General features: G+C 39.3%; 3 protein-coding genes across 6 annotated transcripts; all 3 read right to left on the minus strand.

Annotated features, from left to right (window-relative positions):
* Nucleotides 1–1,445: 1,445 nt before the first annotated feature.
* On the minus strand, nt 1,446–21,490 carry LOC115732688 (flavin-containing monooxygenase FMO GS-OX-like 2). Of its 4 annotated transcripts, none has more exons than XR_007199803.1 (7): nt 20,941–21,490; nt 20,194–20,264; nt 19,494–19,643; nt 19,289–19,371; nt 19,041–19,176; nt 17,799–17,952; nt 1,446–1,476 (listed from the first exon to the last, which is right to left on the minus strand). XR_007199803.1 is itself a non-coding variant. In XM_048285801.1 (7 exons), exons 1-7 carry the CDS (start codon nt 21,476–21,478, stop codon nt 17,072–17,074), a joined length of 1,266 nt encoding a protein of 421 aa, XP_048141758.1. In that variant the 5' UTR covers nt 21,479–21,490; the 3' UTR covers nt 16,824–17,071. The 4 variants fall into 4 exon arrangements, 2 of the variants coding, with proteins under 2 accessions (XP_048141758.1, XP_030519233.1); XM_048285801.1 differs by lacking the exon at nt 1,446–1,476 and adding an exon at nt 16,824–17,185 and having other exon boundaries at nt 17,799–17,972; XR_007199802.1 differs by lacking the exon at nt 1,446–1,476 and adding an exon at nt 17,046–17,185.
* Nucleotides 4,461–7,655, minus strand: LOC125316650 (flavin-containing monooxygenase FMO GS-OX-like 2). Its single transcript, XM_048285503.1, has 4 exons — nt 7,276–7,655; nt 6,871–6,922; nt 5,636–5,718; nt 4,461–4,566 (listed from the first exon to the last, which is right to left on the minus strand). Exons 1-4 carry the CDS (start codon nt 7,653–7,655, stop codon nt 4,461–4,463), a joined length of 621 nt encoding a protein of 206 aa, XP_048141460.1.
* Nucleotides 21,491–23,827: 2,337 nt separating the features above from the next.
* LOC115733257 (flavin-containing monooxygenase FMO GS-OX5) lies at nt 23,828–26,144 on the minus strand. The gene is given in 8 exon segments (XM_030663919.2): nt 23,828–24,070; nt 24,347–24,520; nt 24,722–24,857; nt 24,975–25,057; nt 25,146–25,283; nt 25,398–25,454; nt 25,456–25,469; nt 25,601–26,144. Coding segments are annotated over 8 exon segments (1,359 nt in total). The 5' UTR covers nt 26,139–26,144; the 3' UTR covers nt 23,828–23,851.
* Between the last annotated feature and the right edge of the window lie 613 nt (nt 26,145–26,757).

The raw sequence follows: 26,757 nt of genomic DNA on the forward strand, positions 1-26,757 counted from the left end.
ATTACAAATAGAACTTAATGAATACTGATTCCTCATCAGTGAAAATAGTCTCCACCTACCCTGAATTGGCTTTAAATCCAACATTACAACGCCTAAATTTTTTTGTTAGAGCAAGTTGCTTGATTTGGTTTAATAATTATATCCATCATCATTTGCTTATGGCGCTATTACTTTCAAGTTTACAGTCAGCTCAATCGAGTTGATGTAGGGTTCGAAAATATTTGACTCACTGGATCGACCTGTAGTGTAGCCTGTGGAATCTTGCAGAGGCATTATCTACTTTGTGTTTCCAATCTCAGAAAAAACCAATTGATATTGCCTGGCATGCTTGTCGGGGAATCTCCCTACTTTTATTAACCACTTCCTTTGGTAAAAGTGAGCAATTTATTAGGTAATTCAATCAATGTGATCTTAATTTGGAAATGCATTCAAGTCCTCTCGATCAAATCTCTCATAAATTTTTTATGTAATAGTTTAGTCATCGTCCGCCATCCCGTCTTATGCATCACGGCAAGCGATTAAGTGGACAAATGGATGATGTTTAACTTTTGTGACTTGTTTGATATATTTGCCTTCTATGTTGCTTTTTTCTCTCTGCATTTTTTCTTTCTGTTCCTTCTTTACTGCCCACTTCCTCCTCTAGCTATTATCATCTTTAATTCACGATCGCTTGGCCAAAACCCTTTCGTTACTAGTCCGTCACTGCGTACTGCCACCTGGACCTCCAGCGACGATCATTGATCCTTTCTCGACCGCCGGCAGTAAGCGTCGTCTTCTTTTATTGGTTGGATCATCATCCGGTTAGTTGTCTGCTTCTGGTGTTCGTCGAGAATCCTCCACTTAGTGGTCAACATCCTTGGCTCTAACTACGTTCTTTGCTCATCGGTGAGTTATCTCAAGATGTTGACATATCCACCTTTGTCTTTTCTGGTGCCAGTTGTGTAGTTGATGACTTAGCATGTCCTCTTTCAATTAGGTCGCTGAGGAGAGTTGTCTCCACCAGTTTTGTCAGGATTGGGTTGTTGTTAAGTACGCACCTTTGTGTCTCCCCAAATCAGCCAAACTGGTCCCACCAGATATGCCAAAAAGATGCTTCGGCGGAATTTTACCTGCGATGAAATATATTAAGTCGTTCTTCGGCTTTTATTGGAAGAGATTTACGCATAGCTAGAAGAGAAATAATGGGTAACAAATGCCCGACGTCCAAATCAAACTCTTTGTCGCTCTCTTTCGACTCTCCCGTCTCTTTCTAGTGGTTACAAGTGTTGCGATCGAAGTTCAAGATCGATTCTAAGGAATTTACTTGTCAAATCCTTCTTCTTGCATCCATTTTTCAATGTCCCAAGTGTCTCGAAAATTTTCCTCATAGGATTGCAGGCATTGCAACATTGCTACCGCGATAAGAGCCACCTTCTCTGTCCATTCTTCCGAGGATGGAAGTCCCAATCGACCCGCAAGCCCCTTCTCATACTCAAACTGTCCAATCACATGAAAGAAGATCAACTCCTTTCGTATGGGAAACGACAAGTTAAATTAGCCTCGTTGTACATTTAATAATAATCGTCAAAACATTTTGTCCTTTTTGTTTTGTTTTTTGAGGTGTCCAATTTGTGGAATATTAACGTGTAATTATATGTGTATTGGGTATTTCTGTAATTGTGTTTATTTATACCCTTATTGTAATTAGTTACTCATATAAATACATATTATACAACCCTAGTTTGGGTTGCATCATTATAAACACTCTGTTATTATTTCTCTATGACTCTAAACATCAACATGAAAAAGGTATATAGTGCTATGAATTAAGGAATGATAAGTTAGTTCCAATCTTTCCAACTTCAAGCCTGTGAGTGTGATGCTGGGGCCATCCATGCTCTTCGATGTGCTGGTAATGTTCTTGAACAGAAGACATCATCTCTTCCTCACTTGGCAAAACCAATTCTCCAGATAAAACCTTGGCCACCCACTTCGACCGTAACTCGCTAACTTGTGCCGCAACAGCTTGATCATGGTCAATATCGATCGAGAGAATGTGAAAATAAGGAATTAAACTGAAAAATTAGTGAAAAGGAACCCACGCGAATACATTTAATTGCCGCCACGATTCTAAACTAGACGTATGGCATAACATATCCAAAGTTGAAGTGTTTTCTTTGTTGACACCTAAATTTTGACTTTTCTTTTTAATCATTTATTTTGCATAAAAATCAGGAATTAAACTTTAGTTCCCACAAAAAATAATTAACTTAGTTTTCATATTTATTTTAGCATACATCGCATTCACATTTTCATTGGTCTAGTGATGGATAGACTTAATTCAAGGTTTTGAACTTAATTGAATTATCTGAATTGAGCTTGTGGCGAAATTTTTAAGGAATATGGATTGATTTGAATTTGATTAGGTCTGATTAAGTCCTTCGGGGTTTAATTAAAAAAGGTCTTCTGATTCGGGGTCTATTTCATAAAGTGTCATAAGTTAGAGCCCCTAACATGACCTAATTTTTTCTATATAAGCATGCTTATGCTTCACAAACTAGGGGGGGCCACAAAAATCACACACGGCAGAAAAGAGAGAACTTCTCTCTCTTAGATTGACGTTGAAGGCCACACAATCACAATATACGGCCATCAGGGGAAGAGGAAGAGGAAAAGCTCCATTCTCCACCCTCTCGGTCAACCTCTCTTGAAGGTCCTCCTGGCGATTTCGCTTGACGTGTTTCAACTTTGGAGCTACTGTGGTTTCTAGCTGTGCTCAAGCTGTCCAGCAACACTAGTCAACAGTGGACAAATTTCGACACAGTTCACGTACAAAAAACGGAGGGAGAAGGAGAGAAATCTGGAGAGCAATTCGATTCTAGAGGCCAAGACATTCAGAATTTTCAAAGACATAGCAGAGAGAGAGGGGATGCCATTCATAGACGGCCATACGAGAGGGGCTTCCATTCATTGATAGGAGAATCTCAACGACACACCGATATTTGGGGATCTTCATCTTTTCTTTACCAATATTAAATTACCCACATGAACACTAACTACTTCCTGCTATTTCTCATCTTTTCATGTACTTTTATATGCAGGTGAATTAGGGAGTTTTACAAGGGTTCTGCAGAGGATTAAAACCCCAAACGGTGGTCAAGCGAAAGTAAAAAAGGGGGTGGCTATCGTCATGTGTTTTGTCCCAATTTGCATTGAATTGCTATCTAGCTAATTATCACTTGCGGTGAAATTTATTTTGGCAACACCTCATGTGAGTCATGTTCCTACGTCCTCTATCTTGCAGGTTCATCGACCAATATAGTTGAGGATTCCCAACGTGAGCCATCGAGAGCATCTGCAGTGGTGTCCGAGATCCTGACCTTGATCCGTAAGCTTGGTCCTGTTCGAATCAGGAAAGCAATGTGCAAGATAAGCTTAAAAATTTCTGATCTTTGATTGATTGAGTCTTTTAGATGTCTTGCCTATTTTGGATGATTTGATATCTATCGCAAGATATAAACTTTTGATCAGAAAATTAAAACCTTTTGTGTATATCTTTCTGAATATAAAATACCTAAATCTAAAGTAGGAAAAAATCTTTTTCCTAATAGGCAACGTCTACGTTAAGTTGGACAACCTTACCCGTTGCCATTCGGGTACGACCCTCCAATTTAGTAGACGGGAAGTTAGTTAATTTGATCTATTGCCATTTAGATCTGATTTGCTATCTTCATAAGCCGATTTTAGATTTTGGGTATTTTAATTTTCGAAAAAGGACGAAGATGGATATCCGTGATTTCTTATTCTTGATTGTTCTCTTATTGTGGATAGAGATCTTCTTTGGCGTCGAATGATATCTTATTTTTGATTGAATCCCATGAATATTAAAATTCCTTAAAAGATTTAGTAAGATATGGTTTTCTTAGAAAGCCCTATCTAATAATTCTTTTTAGGAAGATAAGGATTCTTAGAAGCCTTATCTTATTTGACAATGTGGGATAAAATTGAATAGGGAAATCCTTCATGCGTATCTTGTTTTGGCCGAAAATTCAGAGGAAAAGAAGCCAAAAGATCAGCTCATGTTATCTTGTGTGATTCCATGCATATTTTGAATATCTCACTTCATCATCATTCATATTTTCGAATTTTATATCTGCATATCTTGCATATTCACTTCATATTTTGCGTATCATATCTTCAAGTATCACCACATCTCATCTACCATATTTTTGGAAAATCACATACATGTATGCTCTAATTTTTCGCATAAATGGTCACGCCTTGTTTCGCTTATCCGATGTTGCTTTGCATGTCATATATCATTCACGCGCATATTTCGAGTATCACTTGTATCATGTGCCATATTTTCAAAAATCGCGTTATCATGCATCATATATTTTCGAAAATCATGCATCGCATATTTTTACGTGTTATGTCATCTGTCACGATATGCTATCCCTTTTGGAAATCATGTTTAGTCTTCATGCATTTAAAGCTAATGAACTAGATTCTTGCACATTTGGTTTGTTCGCTTCTATGCTTCCTTGTGTATTATCCACGTCATCGATGATTTTTGCTTGATGTAAACTGCCATTGCATATAGTTAGAATACATCATTTTGCATGCATTAATTTGATTAGTTAATTTTTGCATATAAGGTAACTTGACTCTAAATTCGTTTGTTTTGCATATCATCTCGTCATTTAGATATTTTCATGTCATTGCATCCATGTCATTCATGCATTGCATCTAAAAGGCGAAAATCTTAAAAAAACTCCATCCTCTGAACTTTGAACGATTCAATCTAAGTTGCCAAATTGAGGACTTTCATGAAATTAAGGTACCGAAAGGGCATTAGCTTTAATTAGTTAATGTAATCAAGTCCCCAAATCCACAATCTCTGGTTCGTAGAAATAAGAATAGTCCTCTCACTATTTTTATTTAGGTTTCTAACCAACCTACCAAAAATGGTTAGTGGCGACTCCAAAGTTAAAATCATTTGAATTAACCAATGTTGCGATTTGGTAGGGCTTGGGAGAATCCGTATTGGGTTAGTTGAATAATTAACCTGATAATCCATTAGCCTAAAAATTTATTTTTTAGGTCGCGACATTCTTTTCCATTTCCTCTCTTTGCAATTCTACCTATTGTGGGCGATTAATTTTTACATCTTTCAACTTAAACATTAGTTAATATTCTCTAATTGCTGGAGAAAAAGTAGTTTGTTTGACTCAAAAAAGTGCACTGACTGTTACCTTTTGCTGTTATATATCAGTTGACTTTCCTCTTGCAAAACCTTAACTCTAGTTAATCTACATGGTGGGAGGAAAAAAAAAAAACAAATTTCATCAAAGAAATTTACCATATAGGGTATGCCAACGAAAGAGAGCCGAGGAGAGAGGCTTGGTGGGAAAACATGTTTATGTAAAGGCTCGACTCGATTGTTATCTACACTCACGAGTCCCTTCGTTTTTAGAAATGGGAAATAATAACTATAACTACAACACATATATCGAGTAAGATATATATATATATATATATATATATATATAAACACATGTATGTACTTATTTATCATTGGACATCAAATTGTTTGTGGAACTTTGGGAAATAAATGCTCAAGTAACTTAAGAAAACATACGTTTTTTTTTTATACCCAGGGCAATGGATGATAACATCTGCATGCATAGATGATCCATCTTGAAACACTAATTCACCATCGTCTTCAGCACATGCCACCTATTCAAAAGACAAAATTATATTAACATTTCAGAATGGGAACTATACCTTTCAAGGCTTCGCTTGGATTTTCATATAAACTTAGCTGCAATTAGAGAAGAGGGATAATATAGGATGTGAACTGAAGTACCATGGGATGTTGTAAGTGAAGAGATCTATCGTAAATCGATTCGGAATGATCGCACAGATAATAGAAGAAAAAATAGACGACGCACGGTTTACCTAAGTTCACCCCAGAATAGGGTTACGTCCCGCAAAGAGATTTCACTATGATTTTGGTTTACAGCCGCACAACTCGTTACAATGATCAGCCAAAAACGAGCAAATATATATATGCCATAAACAGGCCCAAAACCTAATCTATCCAAAACCTCTTTAATCCCTCAACAAATGGGCTAACTTAAGCAAAAGCCCAAACCCGTTGACCGGACAGCGGGACACCCGTGTCGGGGGTGCGGGGGTCACATGCCGTCGGATCATACTTCGGTTTCCCTAAGCTCACATGGGCGTACCCCGTGTGAAAAACAAGAATTCCCGAAGTATTCGCCAACTCCAACAATAAGACCATAGTGAACTTCATTACTTTCAGAACTTGGGGAGTGAACTTCTCTGGCAATAGGTAAGATGGCTTTGGCTATTTCGCTTGCGCTAATCCCTCTTCCTATTATCAACACAATCTATCGTGCAAAATAGTTAAAAACAGTCGTACGTGAACATAATAAGAGTGAGCTGACGTTGAAGGACGAGTCCACTCTAGAGATCACCACTTATGTTCGTTTTAAGGCCGAAGTAGGAAACCCTCAAATTGATGTTTGTTTTAAGGACGAGTTAAGCCCCCTAGCCATCCCGACGATGGGTGGGAGTAAACCTCGGGGCGAGACAATCTAGACAAAGTACACTCCTCATATGTTTTTAGTTAAAATAGTGAAGGGGGCAGCAATTAACCGAATCTCACATCAAGTAAGGAGAGGATTATTGGACAATAGATGCCAGTGCTGACAAGAATGTCAGTGCTTTAGATGACTACTACTTTTGTACGCTTTTAGAGTCTTGGTTTACATAAGCCAATTGATTGTTGGATATATTCCAAGAAATTTCGTAAGTCTTCTTCAAATTATGTTCTTGGAAAATAAAGAAAGCATAAAGCCATACCTCGTCTTTATATGGTTCGGGTGCAGCTGTTCTCCTGGCCATAATGATCTCCCTGTGAAATGTAAACGATTGTTTTAGTGAGAAAGCAAATGAATAAGAAAGAAGAGGCTTCAAATTCGTACAGTACACAAATATTTGTAGGAGAAGGAAGAAAAAGCGATTCCGAAGAAGCATATGCTTCGAATTTATGTATTTAACTTTCCATAACGCAGTGCGACAGTCTAAAGTGATTATTTAAAAATTCAAATCCACCTGTTTGCCAACTCAATTCAAAATTAAGCAAATCAGTTAACGAATGAATTCATACATAAGTGGCCTCGAAGAAATAGGGAAAATTTTGGGGGATTGTCTTTCGATAGTAGTTGATAACGAGGAAAAGGATTGGATCACACCTTAGAGATGAACCTAGGGGAGGCTGGTGGTCGCCACACCCGCACAGCATCGAAAATATCCAAACCCGCCACCTCCTCCCCACAGCCCATCCGCCGCTCCACGGCCCACTGGTCACCCCTCCCCTCGACGGTTCGCTCGACCCGAACCACTTTGTGCCCAAACCGAATCAGCTCGACGAGCCCGAAATCCCCCGTGAAGCCGCGCAAGAACCGGAGTACCTCCTCGTGGCCCGAGAAGCTCCTAGGGTCCCCGCATCCCTTCTCGAGAAATGGGTAGTCCGAGAAACTGATGAGTTTCCTTGGAAGGTGCACCCGGAGCAACCGGTACATGCTGGGGCACCAGTGGGTTGGATTCAACCCGAGGGACATACCCCCACGTGCCGCCGACATCATTGCTACTCTCAAACTCCCCCACTTGGTGGCCCTCGGGGCGGAGCTCCCTGGCTGCGATGGGACCCGACATGCTGGCTCCGATCACCGGTGCCTTTACTTGCAGTTTTGCCATGGTTTTGAGATCCGGATCCGGATCCGGATGGTTTACTGAGTCTGTACTGCAACTCGCTTTCTCTTATAGGAGATTCTTTCTTGCTCTTGCGTACGGCATTGTCGGGTAAATTTACTGTTGGAAGGTCCGAACAAGGTCTGATGGAAGTTTAACCATCACACTTATGATCGAGAAGACTCAACGAGTACGGATTCCACATTAGTTAAAATCGTCTCCACCGCCCCTTGAATTGACTTGAAATCCAACATTGCAACGCCTATGTTTTTAGGAGCAAGTTGCTTGATTTGGTTTAATAATTTATATCCATCATCATTGGCATGTTAGCTCTGTTACTTAGTATAGTTTATAACTTCAAGTTTTAAAGTCAACTCATCCAAGCTTTATTAAAACATGTAACAAAAAGCGCTCAATGAGCGATGATTGAAGTCCGACCAAAAAAAAAAAAAAGATGATTGAAGATTGTAGCATATTTTTTATAAAGATTGCAATAGACCACTACATTTTATTTAGCAAAATTTGGCCAGCACATCGACCTAGTACAAAACCAAAAACAAGGAGATGGTAGGCGTTAACCTTCATTTAGGTGTAATCTATGGACCATAACATGAAAAAAGCGAACCGATGCGCGAAGAATAACAAAATCGGATGGGAATATTATTCAACAAGTTCTAAATTTATTGTATATTTGCTACTTCAGTTCTAAAACTTTTAATTTTGCCAATTTTAGCTAGAAATTGCTGACATAGATGCTAGCGATCTCACATGACATAGTCGGTCTTGTCGTGGGTAATTTTTTTTTTTATAATAATTCATTTTTTCGAATTTTTTTGTTGATGTTTTAAATTTTTATGTTGTTAATATTTTTATTTTTATTTTTATTTTTATTTTTTTATATATAAAATTTTCCTTTTTACAAGTGAATTTAATTAGAAGGTGTTTTTTTTGGGTTGAATTAGAAGGTGTTTGAGCAGGATAAAGATTGTGAATTATCTCCCTAAAAGTATGTAAGTGTTTTATAAATCGAAAGGTTGGTAATGTGCAAGCGCGTAGTAGGAGAGGTCTACATGTATTTCTAAATGTATTTCCATCTGAAGCGCAATCAATGCATTTTAAGACTTACGTATAGCCAGAAGAGAAATAAAGGGTACCAAATGCCCCGCGTCCAAAATCAAACTCTTTGTTTCTCTATTTTGGCTCTCACGTCTCTTTCTAGTGGCTACAAGTGTTTCGATTGATGTTCAGAATCAATAGAGCTTGATTTGTACATATCTTCACTGGTTCCAATTTTATGGAAAACGAAAACTAGGTCAGTTCTACTGAAGAAATCACCGCCCATCTCTAGATTCCTCCTTGATCTTGACTCTTCGTATTTTGATGGATGTCGATAGACTTTTCGATTACCGATTGACGTCTATTCGACGAACGTGTTAAGTGTCATTATTGTATCATTCTTTTCAAGAGTCTTTTTATATTCTCAATGTTGACTGTTCATGTTTCTAGAGGTTGTTTTAATGAGTCGGTCAAAAGGTTGCGTAGTCGAAGAGTCATGTAAGATGCCTATATATAGACGAGTCTTGTAACCATTTCGATATGGTGAATTCAGCAAATAAAGTGGTTCATTCATCTCCTTCCTTGAATGTTTCTCTTGTGTGAGAATTATCAAGTGAGTTTTTCACCTTTGATAGTTGTCGATCAAACTTTTGGATCGAGACTTGATAGCAAGCGTTGTGCCTACGATTCTCTACATTTGATATCAAAGCACGGTTGTCAAGGACCGTGAATCCAGTCATCGAAGCGTGGTTCGTGAAGACGGTGGTCGGGGACCATTGTATGTGATCAAGCAATTGAGGACCAGAGTACGTCGAAATTCTGCCGGTGCACAGTCAAGGATCGTGAGTAATTGGCTTGGGACCAGCCTCACTTGATCTATTGGCAAGTATTATTTTCTAGTCGGATGGCAGAATTATCAAATTCGACGAATGGCATTGAGAAGTTCAACAATTCCAATTATAATAATTGAAGTAACCGCATGCAGTTTTATTTGCTGGGTTTGTGGGATATTGTCGGCGGCAACAACACCACGGCACCCACAAATGATGGTGAGTTGAGGAGATGGAACATCAAAGCGGGTAAGGCTCTCTACATTATTGCTGCGACTATTGAAGATGACTTAATGCAGCACATAAGGAGTGTGCAGACTCCCAAAGAGGCATGAGATAACTTGGCAGCATTGTTCGCGAGGTCGAATGATGCCAAGTTGCAAAGGTTGGAGAATGAGCTTTTGTCTGTGTCATAGCAAAATATGACGGTGAGTCAGTATTTCTCCAAAGTTAAGTCAATTTGTGACGAAATTTCAAAGCTAGATCCCGATAATGCCATCTCATAAACAAGAATGAGAAGAATTATCATTTACGGGTTAAAGCCGAAGTATAATGGTATTGTTACGACTACTCGTGGAAGGTCAACTCAGCCAACTTTGATCGAGTTGGAGAATATTTTGGCCAACCAAGAGACTTTCGATAATCAAATGTCTAAGGTCTCAATTATGGGGGACGAAAGTGCTCTCTTCAGTAATAAAAGAGGGTTCAAGGGTCAAAGGAGAATCGATGCTAACAATAGAGATGGCAAGCCGAGGAAAAGTCATGGGGAATGGCAAAAGCAATCGACTTGTGGAGAATGGAAAAAACGACCGGAAGGGACGAGCCTTCGACTAGGAGGAGCTCGGCGGAATCGCTACAAAGATGGCAATGATGACAAAAGCAATAAAAGACGTAATGGACGATGTTACATCTGCGGCAAGGAAGGTCATTCCGCCAAAGATTGTAGAGCAAAAAGAGTTGAAGGAAATGTTGCAGCATCGAAAAAGAATGATAGCGACGAGGAATGGGATTTCCAAGCGTCATTTGCAATGGAGGTACAAGATGAGCTCGCTGCCTTTTCCACCGCCGAGTTAAACAATGCGATAGCGTTAATCACTGTAAGTGATAAGTTGATTAATTATGATATTGACTGGATTATTGATTCGGGGTGTTCAAATCATATGACTGGAGATCAAGGCAAGTCGTCAAACATGCTTGATTACCTCGGTAGACGTGTAGTTATTACCGCAGACAACTCGAGGTTGCCAATTACTCATATCGGCAAAACAGGGATAACTCCCCGATTCAATTCACAATAGGTTGAATTGAAAAATGTATATCACGTGCCGGGAATGTAGAAAAATTTATTGTTTGTATCACAACTCACGGACTCGAGTAATTATATAGTGTTCGGTCCAAGAGATGTTAAGGTGTATCATGGTATAAAACCCACTAGTAGATCGATCATGGAGGGGCGTCAACCGGAGTCCGTTTACGTGATGTGTGCCCAAACGGCATACGTAAACAAAACTCGAAAAAATGATACACTTGACTTGTGGCATGCGCGGCTTGGACATGTAAGTTATCACGCATTGAAAGTGACGATACAGAAAAATATGTTGAAGGGTCTCCCCCGGTTGAAAGTTTAAGAAGATGTAGTTTGTGCCGGATGCCGGCACGAAAAGGCACATCAACTTCCATATGAGGAATCGACATTCAAAGCTAGTATGCCTTTCGAACTCATTCAATCTGATGTATTTGGTCTAGTGAAGCATCCGTCCTTCGAAGGATCAAAATACATGATTACATTCATCGATGACTTCTCGAGGTACGTCCGGATCGATTTTATGAAAGAAAAGTCAGAGGCATTTAACAAATTTAAGGAGTTTTAAGGAAAAAGTAGAAAGAGAAATAGACAAGAAAATTTTTTGCCTTCGTACCGATAATGGGGGAGAATATACTTTCTATGAATTCACGAAGTATTTGCAAGAGTGCAAGATACGTCGACGGTTTACTTGTCCGTATACGCCTCAACAAAATGGAGTTGCCAAAAGAAAGAATTGGCATATAGCGGAGATCTGCAGGAGCATGTTGCATGCAAAGAATGTTCCTCCTAAATTTTGGGCTGAGTGTGTGAAGACAACAACGCACATGATTAATAGATTACCTCAAGCAAGGCTCGGCTTCGTTTCACCATATGAAAAGTTATGGAATCACAAGCCTGTAGTAAGTCATTTTAGAGTTTTCGGATGTGTATGCTATGCATTTGTACGAGATCATCTTCGCATCAAATTCGATAAGAAGGCGGTTTGCTGCATATTTGTGGGCTATGATGATCGAAGGAAGGGATGGAAGTGCTGCGATCCTACAACAATGAGGTGTTATACTTCTAGAAATGTGGTGTTTGACGAACTATCATCATGATGGTTACCTCAAGCTATCGAATTGCCAAATTCACAGCATATCGAAGAAGAGGTTCAAGAACAATTGAAAGAATACGATGAGAATCAGCCGATTTAAGAGGAAGTTGGAGCACGATTACCAAAATCAAAGAGTTCATTTGGTGAGCGTCCAAGAACAATAGAAGAACTTCGGCCAAATCAGGCGTAAGAACCCCGAAGAGCAGAAGTCTCAACTTCGGAGATCGACAAGGCAAAGGAAACCAAATCACAAATATGCCAATGCGGTATTGACTAAAGATGTTGGAGTGATCGAGCCATCGACATACGATGAAGCCTCACGGGGTGCGGAATGGAGGAAGGCCTTGGAAGAAGAAATCTTGGCATTGAAGAAAAATGAGACATGGGACTTGGTGCCAAAACCTAAAGAGGTATGTCCTATATCTTGAAAGGAGGTTATTCTGTAGCTCTAGCGGACTCAAGGCTGTTCGTGAAGGCAGAAGATGGGAAGATTGCAGTTGTATTAATCTATGTGGATGACCTCATCATCACCGGAGATAATGAAGATGAGATATGCCAAATCAGAGCCAACCTCTCCGTGCGGTTTCGGATGAAGGCGCTTGGAGAGCTGAAACATTTTATGGGACTTGAGGTTAATCGGACAAAGGAAGGACTATTCTTATGTCAACAGAAGTATGCACAAGATCTCTTGGAAAAATTCGGGATGCTTGCTTGTAAACCTGTATCCACTCCGTTAGATGGGAATGCAAAGCTGTGTGCCAATGAAGGACGAGAGCTAGAAGACTCGACCATGTACAGGCAATTGGTAGATAGTCTAATTTATCTAACCATAACTCGGCCCGACATCGCTTTTGCAATCGGAGTAATAAGCCGATTCATGGAGAAACCATGGAAGCCTCACTTGGATGCAGCCAAGTGTGTACTAAGGTATGTAAAGAAGACATTTGATTTTGGGCTTTAGTATAAGAAAGAATCATCTGGTGAACTGGTCGGTCATTGCGATGCCGACTTTGCTGGAGATCGGTACACACGACGATCGATCATCGGATACTCGTTTAATCTTGGATCAGTAGTAGTATCCTGGTACATTAAAAGAGAGCCAATTGTATCACTTGTCTACGATAGAAATGAATACAGAGCAGCCGTAATGGCAGCTCGGGAGAGTATGTGGCTAGTGTAGTTATTGGAAGATCTTCATCAATCAGTAGATTATTCGATGATATTATATTGTGATAATATATCCGCTATAAGCTTGGCAGAGAATCCAGTTTTCCGCGCTAGGACTAAGCATGTGGAAGTACGCTATCATTTTTTATGAGAGAAGGTGTTACGGGGCGAGATCAAGATGGGGTACGCCAAGACAAGTGATTAAGTTGCCGATATCTTCACCAAAGGTCTTGGAACTACAAAATTTGAAGAGTTTCTAACTCAACTTGGTTTGGTCGCAAGGTCCGTCCTTAGAGAGAGTAGTTGGTGAGGGGGAGTATTGAAGAAATCACCACCTATCTCTAGATTCCTCCTTGATCTTGACTCTTCGTATTTTGATGGATGTCGATAGACTTTTCGGTTACCGATCGACGTCTATTTGACGAACGTGTTAAGTGTCATTATTGTATCATTCTTTTCAAGAGTCTTTTTTATATTCTCGATATTGGCTGTTCATGTTTCTAGAGGTTATTTTAATGAGTCAGTTGAAAGGTTGCGTAGTCGAAGAGTCATATAAGATGCCTATATATAGGCGAGTCTTGTAACCATTTCGATAAGGTGAATTCAGCAAATAAAGTAGTTCATTTGTCTCCTTCCTTGAGTATTTCTCTTGTGTGAGAATTATCAAGTGAGTTTCTTACCTTCGATAGTTGTCGATCAAACTTTTGGATCGAGACTTGATAGCAAGCGCTGCGCCTCCGATTCTCTACAAGTTCTCATAGGAACCACCGAGAACTCCAAGGTTTTAGTAGTTCCTTCTACTCACTCCTAGTTTTTAGTGATTCAAAAATTAATTTAGAGTAAATTTATCACATATATACCCACTTAATTTGTCTCATGTATAACCATTTGGGGATTTCCGTGATTTTAACTCTTTTCTAAATTAAGAAGAGATGAGGGTGTTTTCGTGATAAGAAAGGTAGATAACGGATTTGAAATTCAACTATAAAATGCATAGATACTAGAAAAATTACATGATGCTTCAACTAACTCAATCTCATCTTAACTAAAGATTGATTACTGAAATATTGATTATGATTTTCCTATCAAAATTTCTTACTGTTTTGGGGGTCATCTAATCTATCCCTCCTCTAGTTTATTTGGTTGGATTTCCGCATCCCTTCTAATTTCTGTTAAGGTCATGTTTGATTCATGAAAAATGTTTGATTTGGACAATATTTTCCTAAAAGCAATAGCTTACATTGCTCATAAAAATGTACAAGCAAAAAAAAATTCATCTTCCACGAAAGTGCTCGGACATGAATTATTGTCGATAATCAAACATTTTTAATTAATTAATTATTTCAAGTGAAGTAAATGATTATTTTTTAGGAAAGTAATTTTTAAATCATTCATTTTTCACTAAACATAAAGAGCCTAAGTCTCCGATCTCCTTCGCGCATAATTTGTACCAAAGCGAAGTTGTGCACGTTGTGTTACTAAACATTGTTCCATCTAATCACATTTATAATTGGTTCTATTAAAAGTATGACTCAAAGTATTATCATTGATTCCACATTAGTGGGGATAGGAAAATTACTCAATCAATCCTAAATTTGTTGTATGGATGCCGATTTAGTCCTAAACTTTCAATTTTTTTTTCATTTTCAGTCCTAAACCTCCACGAAAAATTTCAATGTGATGATTCTGTTCAATTTTCATTGGAAATCGCCGACGTGAGCCGTCCTTCATGACACGACGCCATACCAGCGATTTTATGGTGAAAATTGGTCACAAGGAATGAATTGAAATTTCAAGCAAACATTTAGAATTAAATTGTCAAAATTAGAAAGTTTAAGACTAAATTGACATCCGTACGATATGTTTAGCACTGATTGGACAATTTTCCGGGTGATAATAGCCTTGACCGTCAATTAAATGACTTAAAAGCCTGACTGCAACGCCTAGATTTTGTAGAAGCTGGTTGCCGGGTCTGGTTTTTACCATCTATATTTATCTCATCATTTGTTTAGCTTTCCAATTTTACTCAAAGATCGAGTTCTAAGTGATTAAAAATACTAGAGAGTTGATATTTATGTGAAGTGCTCACACCACTCGGCGAGTTTGTTTTGGCAACATCATGTCCATGTGATATGGTAATGCATCTCACTCACCGGACTCGCGATCGATACAGTATAATCTCGTCAGTTTTCTAACCAATCTTTACAAAGATGGATGGGGTAGTCTGCAAACAAACCCGCACCCATTTCCACCATATATTGATACCCATCGTGTAGTCTTTCGTTCGTAAATTTTAAGGTACTAAAATGGTACATCTTTTTTGGAAAAATTACCCACTCGCTTTTGATCTTATTGTACGGCTGTCAATTCAGTTATAAATTTTTGCATTCGGCCAATTTAGCTCTAAACATTTTCGTGAAATTCCATTATAGTCTTTCGGCTAAATTTTCACCTGAAAATGCTTACATGTTTGTCCAATCACTGCTTGCCATCCTATGCAGCACGACCTACATCAGAGGTAGATGTTAAGTGTTAAAGAAAGCTTCCTAATAGATTTTGAAGTTGACAAAAGAATCTTATTATCTTTGGATCTGATAAATGCATCTAAGTATTTGTATGCAGGTGATACTTGAGAAGATGAGTGAGTATATATCGATGTTGTTTATGTTTTCAGACTCTATGAGTTGAATTATACAACTATAGTCTAAAACAGTAACTTCATGGATGTTATCTTAAATATCACATGGATATTTTCATAAGTCAAGTCCTGCATGTATTAAGGAAATGGAACACGCTTATTCTCAAGCCATTCTTCAGATTCTATGTTAAGTATGAGACTCAATCTCGGATTCGGACTCTCAGCACGACTTATATTTAGATTCAGACGTACTACTAATTATCAAACGCAGATTAAACATGCAAATTATTTCTATCTTAATGGCTAGGGATCTGGCTTGGATTTTATTTTGAAAATTTTCAATCTTGAAGATTGTTTCGTGAAACAAATGTTACAACAAGACATCCTGATTGATTATCAAAGACAATGTTCATTTTCAAATGAAGAACTATACTTATAAAAACCTAGATTTGGTTGTATGGGCAATTGAATCAATAGGAGATTCTCATCTCATCTCTCAATGGCTACTTAATCTTTTTTTGGCTCCGACCAAAAAGAAAAATCTTCTTTTGGCAATTCTTTGCACCGGATTGATTGGTTGTTATCCACACTCAGATTATGTAAGATTAAAATTAGTAATTGCATGTAGCCACGTCGTTTGACGATGACATAATGCATGAAAATCTCACTAAAATTATGAAATAGAAACAAGGATGATCGAATTCTTTTTCTGATAATCAAGATCACTCAAATTTAAATCACCCTTACTTTGTTTAAATCATGTCTTCTTTGAACAGCAATTGTGTAATATGTTGGTCGCTGGTGGTCCAAATCATGAGTAGATAGGAAGTAATTGCAGGGGAATTTAATTAGAAGGTGTTTGAGCACGGTAAAGATTGTGAATTGTCTCGCTAAAAGTATGTAAGTGTTTTATAAATCGAAAGGTTCGTAATGCGTAAGTGCTTGGTAGGAGAGGTCTACATGTATTTCTAAATGCATTTCCGTATGAAACGCAACCAATGCAATTTAAGATTTAGGTATAGCTAGATGAGAAATAACGGGCAACAAATGCCCCACGTCCAAATCAAACTCTTTGTCACTCTATTTTGACTCCCCTGTCTCTTTCTAGTGGTTACAAGTGTTTCGATTGATGGTCGGAATCAATTCTGAGGAATTTGCTTGCCAAATCCTTCTTATTGCATCCCCTTCTCGACATCCCAAGTGTCTCTCCAATTTCCTCCTTAAGAAGATTGGACCAATTTGAATAATTCGAGTGCAATAAGAGCCGTCTTCTCTATCCATTCTGCCAAGGATGGTAGTCCCAATTGACCCACAAGCCACTTCTGATACTCAAACTATCAATCACATGAAAGAAGATCAACTCCTTCGTATGGTAAGCGAGAAATTGAATTAGCCTCATTGTATGTTCAATAGAGATGCTCTTAGCCGATATAGTTCAGCAAAATATTTGGGGATCATGCAACTTTCTAGCTCTATTGTTGATTTTGTCTACTGTTTGCGAGAAACTATTATATTGTACGATATATCTATTAAACTGAATATAGATTACTAACGATAGTCGGTCTCATATTGATCCCACTGGATCTCATGGTCCAAATTGAATATACCGTGTATAATAGGTTAATGCAATATTAGCTCATTGTTTAGACTATAATTTCTATAACCAAAAAGATAAGTTGAACCGAAATCAAATAGGTCCACTGCCGGCTTAGGTAACAATTTCCCCACTCCACGTTGGATGATTGACATATGAAAGAATTGTGTTAAAAACCTAACTCCAAACATACATGTCAATCATCCAACGGTGAATGTATAATTTTTTGTTACATCCACAATGGACCTAATAATAATCCATAAAACATTTCATCCTTTTGTAATTTTTTGAAGTGTCCAATTTGTGGAAAAGTTATAGAGCTACGAATTGAGGAATGACAAGTTAGTTCCAACCTTTCCAATTTCAAGCTTGTGAGTGTAATGCTTGGGCCATCCAAGCTCTTCGATGCGCTGGTAATGTTCTTGAACAGAAGACATCATCTCTTCTTCACTTGGCAACACCAATTCTCCAGATAAAACCTTGGCCACCCACTTTGACTGCAACTCGCTGAGTTGTGCTGGAAAAGCCTAATCACGGTCGCGATCGATCGAGATAATGTGAGAATAAGGAATTAAACCGAAAAGTCAGCGAACTAAAACCCTAACGAATACATTTAATTGATGTGACAATTCTAAACTTGTGTTTTCATAAATCTAAACTATACGTATGGCATAAAACATCCAAAACTGAAGTGTTCTCTTTCCCATTCTCTCTTGGCATTTTCACCTATCGTGAACGATTAATTCTGACATCTTTCAACTTAAACATTAGTTAATCAGCAAGCGATTCTCTAATTACTGGAGAAAAAGTGGTTTGTTTGGGTCAAAACGTGTACCAGCGTTACCTTTTGCTATTATACATGAGTTGACTTTCTTCTTGCAAAAGAGAAAAGTGTAAAAAAAGTCATAAACCTATTGCATTAGTGCCAATTTAGTCATAAACCTTTTTTTTGTGCCAATTTAGTCCTATACCTTTTGTATTGGTGCTAATTAAATCCTAAACCTTTTATTAGTGTCAATTCAGTCCTAAACCTTTTACAATAGTGCCAATTTAGTCCTAAAAATTTTGCATTTATGCCAATTGAGGCAATTCGGATAATTTTGATTGGCAATCACCGGCATGGATGTCGGTTATCCTACGTGACACGGTTGGCGCTAACATGGATATTTTTTTAATATTTTTTTATATTTTAAATAATTTTTAAAAATAATTTTGAAAAAAAACCAAAAAAATGCTTAAAAAATTATTTAAAATATTAAAATAATATTAAAAAATGTCCAAGTTAGCACTAACCGTGCCATGTAGAACAATCGATATCCATGTCAGCGATTTGTAGTCAAAATTGGCCGGATTAACTCAATTGGTATAAATATAAAAAATTTAGGATTGAATTGGCAATAATACATAATGTTTAGGACTAAATTAGCATCAATAAAAGATTTTGGACTTAATTGGCACCAATGCAAAAGGTTTAGGACTAAATTGGCACTAATACAATATGTTTAGGACTTTTTTGACACTTCTCCCTCTTGCAAAACCTTAATCTCTAGTTATTTACATGATGGGACGAAAAAAATTTCATGAAAATAAAATACCAGAATGGGTATGCCAATGAAAGAGAGGCGAGGAGCTAGGCTTGGTGGGAAAACATGTTTATATAAAGGCCCCACTCGGTTGTCAACCACACTCACAAGTCCCTTTGTCTTCAGAAATGGGAAATGGAATCTATATCTGAAACACGTATATCAAGCAGGATTTACATATCATCAGACATGAAATTATTTGTGGAATTTCGAAACATAAAGGCTCAAGTAACTGCAGAAAACTATAAGTCTTTTGATACCCAGTGCAATGGATGATAACATCTGTATGTATAGATGATCCATCTTGAAACACTAATTCACCATCTTCTTGAGCGCGTGCTATCTATTCAAAAGACAAATCAATATCAATATTTCAGAATGGGAAATTTATCTTTTATGGCTTCGCTTGGATTTTCATCTAAACTTAGCAGCAAGATAAGAGGGACAATATAAAATGTAAATCACCATGGGATGTTGGAAGACCCCAGCGGGCTTTGTTATTTCCAAAACTTGGGGAGTTGTCTCCCTTGAGGCTTGATGAACTTCTCTGGCGAAAGGTAAGATATCTTTGGCTATGTCGGTTGCGCTAACCCCTCTTCCTATTATCAACACAATCTGTCGTGCAAAATAGCGAAAAAACATTAGTACATGAACATAATACTAGTGAGCTATACATTGAAGGCACATATTTCGTTATTATAAGCGATGAGAGGGAGCTTGCGATGTGATCCGTAAGTAATGACCCATTCAACTCCAACGATCACCACTTGTGTTTTTTAAACGCTTCGACCAATGTATAAGGCTGAAGTAGGAAACCCTCGAATAGATGTTTCTTTCAAGGATGAGTTCAGCCCCTAGTCATCCCGACGAAGGGTGGAATTAATCCTCTGGGCAAGAAAATCTAGACAAAGTACACTCGTTGTATGTTTCTTGTTAGAATAGTGAATGGGGTATGAATTAACCGAATCACACGAAAAAGTCAATGCTTTACGTGATGGAGCTTGTAACACCTCTCTCACCATGAGAGAGGGCTAGCGACGACGATTAACAGTTGGTGCCCCTTTAGAGGCTTGGTTTACATCATCAACCATTAAATTGTTGGATAATTTCATAAGTCAATTCAAAATCACGTTCTCCGGTAATAAGGAAGGGATATCAGACATACCTTATCTTTATATGGCTCGGGAACTCGATAATTATGACTGTGTAGCTGCTCTCCTGGCCATGTTGATCTCCCTATGAAAAGGATTTTTCCAGTGAGAAAGTGAATGAACAAGAAAGAAGAGACTTCACTGTCGTATTGTGCACAAATATTTATAGTAGAAGGCAGAGAGAAAACTATTCCAAAGAAGCATATGGTTCGAGTTTATGTATTTCACTTTCCACAATGCAATGCGACATTCTAAGTTGATTATTTAAAAATTTCGAGCTCACCTCTTTTCCGATTCAATTTCAAATTAAGCAAATCATTGAACGTATGAATTCATCTATCAGTGGCCTAGAAGAAAGAGGGAAAATTTTGGTGGATTTCTTTTAGTAGTAGATGAGGATTAGAGGGAAAGGATTGGATCCCACCTTAGAGATGAACCTAAGGGAGGCTGATGGTGAACACCGCCCCTAAGCTAAGTGGTTCCCAGCCATTGAATGTCGCGAATCTTATGTCGAAAATGGAATGAGCTCACATGTGCCAAATGCATATAAAACTTATCATACCTACATGGAAGAAGGAACAAAAAGAAGAGGCCGGCAGCCGGGTTACTTAGTGTTTTATATGTATAGGTATGCATTGAGATTGGGAAAGGTTGTTTTTATATGTATGATTTGAGTACTTTGAACGAGATGGGTTGATGTGAACAGGGTAGAAGTCAAACTCAATTTGGTTGACCGGCCAAGATCAGCTGATTGATGGTACCTGGAAATTCAGCAATCTTTGGTTGGGTGTACTTGCCGTTACAAACCACCACAGCCTCGAAAACATCCACGCCCGCCGCCTCCTCCCCGCCGCCCGTCCGCCACTCCACGGCCCACTGGTCTCGTCTTCCCTCAACTGCTCGCTCGACCCGAACCACTTTGTGCCCAAACCGAATCAGCTCAACTAGCCCAGAATCCTCCGCAAAGCTGCGCAAGAACTGGAGCACCTCCTCATGACCTGGGAAGGTCCTGGGGTCCCCACATCCCTTCTCGAGAAGCGGGTAGTCCGAGAAGCCCATGGTTTGCCTCGGAAGGTTCACCCGAAGCGACCGGTACATGCTGGTATGGACGACCTCGCGGCCCGGATCCAACCCCAGTGGGTCGGATTCGACCCGAGGGTCATACCCCCAGGTTCCGCCGACTTCATTGCCTCTCTCGAACACCACCACTTGGTGCCCCTCTCGGTGGAGCTCCCTGGCTGCAACCAGACCTGACATGCCAGCTCCGATCACCGCCGCCTTGACTCGCAGTTTTGCCATGGTTTTGAGGGTCTGGACTTCAACTCGCTTTCCCTTATAGTGTTGGAAGTCTGAACAAGATTAATTATTAATGGGCTAAATCGAAGTTGTTCCCGATGTGCAGTCTATCCACCTCATCACACTCTGATCGAGAATTTGAATAGTAGACATAAAGTTGAACAAATACCGATGCCACATTTGTGAAAATAGTCTCCACCGCCCCTTCAATTGACCTAACATCCAACATTGCAACGCCTACTTTTTTTCAGGAGCAAGTTGCTTGATTTTGGTTTAATAATTTATATTCATCATCATCATTTGCGTGTGAGCTCTTTTACTTAACATAGTTTACAACTTCAAATTTTAAAGTTAACTCATTCAAGCTTATCAAAGCATAGAAATATAAACCAAAACCGGGGTAGATGGTAGGCCTTGACCTTCAGTTAGGTGTCAATTCAAAAAGTATGGAAAATTATCCGGTTAATGTTAAGTCTGCTTTATAGGTGTCAATTTAGTTCGGAATATTTTAATTTTGTCAATTAAATTCTAAAATTTTGCGCCAAATTTCAATGCAATCTATCTGGTCAACTTTTTCACTAAAAATCGCTGGCCAATAGCCTATGTGGCACAACGCCACGTCAACAATTTCTAGTGAAAAATGACAGGAATGACTATATTGAAATTTCGTGCAAAGATGGACTCAATTGACAAGATTGAAAGTTTAGGATTAAATTGGAATCCATACCATATATCTAAAACTAGTTGAATATTTTTTTCTCAAAAAATACATAAACTTTTCATTCTGAGGATAATTTTGACCTAAACTTTCAATAACGTTAAAAAAAAAAAAAGGCACAAACATCTACCTGAAGAACAATTTCCACCACATTACACGTTCAAGAAAGTATTGCCTACATCACATCACTCCGCAATAATTTTTAATTAATTGTTATTTATTTTTTGAGAATTGATTATATAACATTTTTGTTATGCTAACAATCTATTTTGGACCACAAAAAAATAAATAACAATTAATTAAAATTTATTGTGGGGTCTACTCTTTAAAGAATTTGTGATTTACAAGATAATGTTATTCTCACAATCACCCAAAAACTCTTATACTAACAAAGTCCTTATTTTTTTTATTGTCCGGAACAGACTATTAATTTTATAATCTTATATTCACCCAAAACTATATTGTCCTCGAGCAAATCAGATCTGTCAAAAGTGGCGGAATTAATTCAGAAAGAGAAAGCTGAGTGGGATATCCGCACAATTAAACTTATGTTTGATGAGGAAACCGCCAAGGATATCCTTTCTATTCTATTAAGCCCCGTCCCTCTTGAAGATAAGCAGAAATGGACTGGAAATCAAACGGGGAACTTCTTTGTCAAGAGTGCCTACAACTCTCTCGACGAAAGAATGACCCAACTTGGACTATTAACCGCATTTATGAGCTATGTAACGACTAACAATGGCTCAAATTGTCTCTCAAGTCAAATTTTATGCCTTACCTCACTTTTGAAAGTTGGGTTAATACTACCAAAAATCTAAATCATGCATGTTGTGGCACATTCACTCCAAACTTTTTTGTGACACTAAAAACCACAAACTTGTACCTATATAAGTGTGACAAATTTACTCTCCGTTATGGTTTCTTTGATTAAAAAAACTATAACGGAGGGTAAATATGTTCCACGGATACAACTTTTGGATTTTTGATATCAGAAAAAATAATAATAATAATAAATATGTGACAGTGAGTATAATTTAGGGGTTTTGGTTGTATTAACCCTTGAAAGTTTATGTCAAAAGATTCCTCGTGTTTTTTTTTTTTTTTGGTTAAGTTCAATAATCATCTTCAGATTTCACATCTTTATCACTGCACAGTGCACGCTTGTTCTGTTGATTAAATTTACGTCCTCGCTTTTAACAAAAAAAATAGCAAAATTGCCACTTTCTTTCCCGAACTACCATCGATATTTTCTTGCGCCCCACCTTCTTAAAAACCCTAGACTTCGATGTCCAAGCTCTAGCCCATTCGTCGTCGCCGCCACTCTCCTCGATCTCGCCCTCACCAGCTGCTGAACCTCCTCTCTCTCTCTCTCTCTCTCTCTCTCTCTCTCTCAAAGGCAAGGAGCACCACCACCGACCGCACATCAGCAATTGCCTCAGCGATTCCCTACCTCATATGCGACTAAGTTAGACCCAAGGTCGTGCGATTCCGACGACGTCGATCTCAAATTGAGGTCGTGAAAGTCATGGACGACCATAGATTACCTAGGGCATAAGTGAGCTGAAGAGAACGCAGAGAAATGATAAAGGAAGATCGCAAATAGATTCCTTAAGTTGCATGGGAGCTCAAATTGCTCCCCACGTGCAGCATCCTTGTTTCTACAACTTATAGCATTCCAAAGTGCAAATAATGTTGTCCGACTCTTCTTTTCCTTCCTCCTCTTCTTCTTCTTTCATCCATTTCTCAACATCCCAAGTGTCTCTCCAATTCTCACCAAACCTCATCAGAAGATTCAACGAAGTAGAAAACATGTTTTGTCTCCATTTCTCTAGTGGCGGTAGTCCCTACTCTCCAGCAAGCCAATTCTCATAATCAAACTGCCCGGAAAAAAAAAAATGTAGGATGATGATCATATATCTAGAAGGAAAATGTTAGATAATTAAAATGATAAATTCAATTAGCATTTAAATAAGGTTTCGGAGTCTAATTAACAAAATAAGTTACAGTAATTGAAAAAACGAATGCCTCGATTCTATAATTTAAATTGTCAAATTCATGAAGATTTCTCTATTTTCTTATTGTTCAATTTCTACATGAAATTGGGTTTGATTTGCTAAATTTAGTAGTGCAAGTGGGTTTCTTCGTGTAGGTACCTTTTCCAATTGAAGCCTGTGAGTATGACGCTTGGGCCATAAGACCGCCTCGATCTGTTGGCAATGTTCTTGAACCGATGACGTCATCTCTTCTTTACTTGGCAACAGTAATTTCCCAGGTAAAATTTTTGCTACCCAGCTTGATTGTAACTCGCTGAGGAGAGTTGAAATAGTCTATTCGCAGTTCAAAATATATAAAAGTCACACAAAGGCTAAACCTTATTAATAAAAATTCCCAAAAAGTACTATTTTTCTTTTTGCAAAATATGTCATTTACCGAATTAATATATTCTCGGAAATATAAACATATAATAATTCCTTTAGAATTCCTTTTGTTCTCGTTAAAAAAAAAATCATATCAGCTAAATTGCATACCCGACATGGTATGAAGATGAAAGTGAGCGACGGAGCTAGCGCGGGCGGGAAAACGTGTTTATACAAAGGTGCGACACGGTTATCGTCCATGTTCACGATTCCATTTGTTTTGAGAAATGGGAAGTGGTACTTGTACCTGAGAAACAAGAACAATAGGCATACCAAATAAAGGAAAATACCAACAAAAGTACAAACATCGACATACATGTGTGCTGGGACATAAGTAAGCATTGGAAAAACAAACGGTCCATACCGGGAACAATGGATGATAGCATTTGCACGTATCGATGATCCATTTTGGAAGACTAGTTTCCCGTCATCTTGGGCGTAATCAATCTGTGTTTTCAACGAGTCACATCATGATCCGAATAATAATTCTGGGCAATTGCTTCGATGCTAGAAAAAAAAAAAACATTTACAATACCGGGGAATGTCGGTATAGGCCGCCATGAATCTTAAACTTGGTGACTTCTTTTGAAGCTAGGTGAACTTCTTTCGCGACGTGTAGGATGTCGTTCGCAATGTCGATCGCGCTCGGTCCATTTCCAATGATCACTACAATCTGTCAAAAGGCGATGAATTGAGGTAGATATATTCATGAGAAAAATTTTACACTTGCTAGCATTTATTGAAATTCATTGGCACGAAGAGTGACTCGGAGTAAAGAATGTCATACCTTATCTTTGTATGGTTCGGGAACTCGAAAGTTATGGCTATATATTTGTTCTCCTCCCCCAAGTACTTCTACCTACGGTACGTTGGAAGGTAGGCACGGCTTAGCTCAAAGTAGGACAACTCGAGAGCCGATCGTCCTAACATTATGAAGATCCTTTTTCATAGTACTTGAAACAAGGACAATTGTGAAGTTATGATATGTACCTGGAAATTCAGCTAGCCTTGGCTCGGTATACTTGCCATTGCAGACGACCACGGCCTCAAACACCTCCGCACGCACTTCGCCGTCCGGCGTCCGCCACTCCACATCCCACTCCTCATTCCTCCCCTCGATGACTCGCTCGACCCAAACCACTTCATGCTCGAATCAGACCAGCTTGACCACCCCGGAATCCGCCGTGAAACCTCGCGGGAACCGGAGCATCTCCTCGTCACCTGGAAATGGCCTAGGATCAACTCCGACACCGTGTTTCGCTTCGAACGGGTAGTCCAAGAACCCCATGATTGGCCTCGGGAGGTTTGTTCGAAGCGACTTGTACATGCTGCTGTGGACGACCTCATGAGCCTGATCGAGGCCCGACAGATCGGACTTGACCCAGGGGTCGTAGACCCACATGCTGTTGACTTTGCTGCCCTTCTCGAAGACCACCACGGTGTGGCCTTCTCGACGGAGCTCTCGGGCTGCCACGAGACCCGACATGCCAGCTCCGATCACGGCTGCTTTCACGCTCCATTTTGCCATGGGTTTCTTTTTTGTGCATGACATTTTCTTTAGAGATCCTTATATACGAGAATGATGGAGGCCCTGTTTGGTTCAGCATTTGGCCAAGGGACTTTGAGAAAATGCAAATACCTTTGTACTAAAGGCTTTTTCAAAATGCAAGTACTGTTTGGTAAAATGTATTTTAAAAACACATTTGGAAAGCAACTTTGACGTAAATATTGTTTGGTGAAAAATGAACTCTGTAAAGTATTTTTACTTTTTGAAAAAAAAGCGGCGGTGGCGACAGCAGCGGCTAGCGGCGAGGGGCGGCGATTGGCGGGTGATGGGGAGCGGCCCGCGGGAGGGCCGGCGACGGGCGGTGGCCAAGTGTTAGGCGACGGCCGACGTGCAACGGACAACGGGGGAAGGCGGCGGGCGGGCGGCAAGCGGTGGCCGGGTGGTGGTCGGGCTGCGGACGGGCGATGTAGGCAGGAGGACGGTGGGCGGCGGCGGGCGGCGGCGGGCGGTGGCGAGTGACGGTGGGCGGACGGCGACGCCGGGCCGAGGCGGGCGGCGGAAGGCCGGCATCGGCGAATGCGCGAGCGACAACGGATGGCGGTGGACGGTGGGCGGCGGCGGAGGGCGAGCGAGTGGCGGC

This window comes from Rhodamnia argentea, chromosome 9, assembly GCF_020921035.1.
Source record: "Rhodamnia argentea isolate NSW1041297 chromosome 9, ASM2092103v1, whole genome shotgun sequence".
NCBI classification, from domain to species: Eukaryota; Viridiplantae; Streptophyta; class Magnoliopsida; order Myrtales; family Myrtaceae; genus Rhodamnia; species Rhodamnia argentea.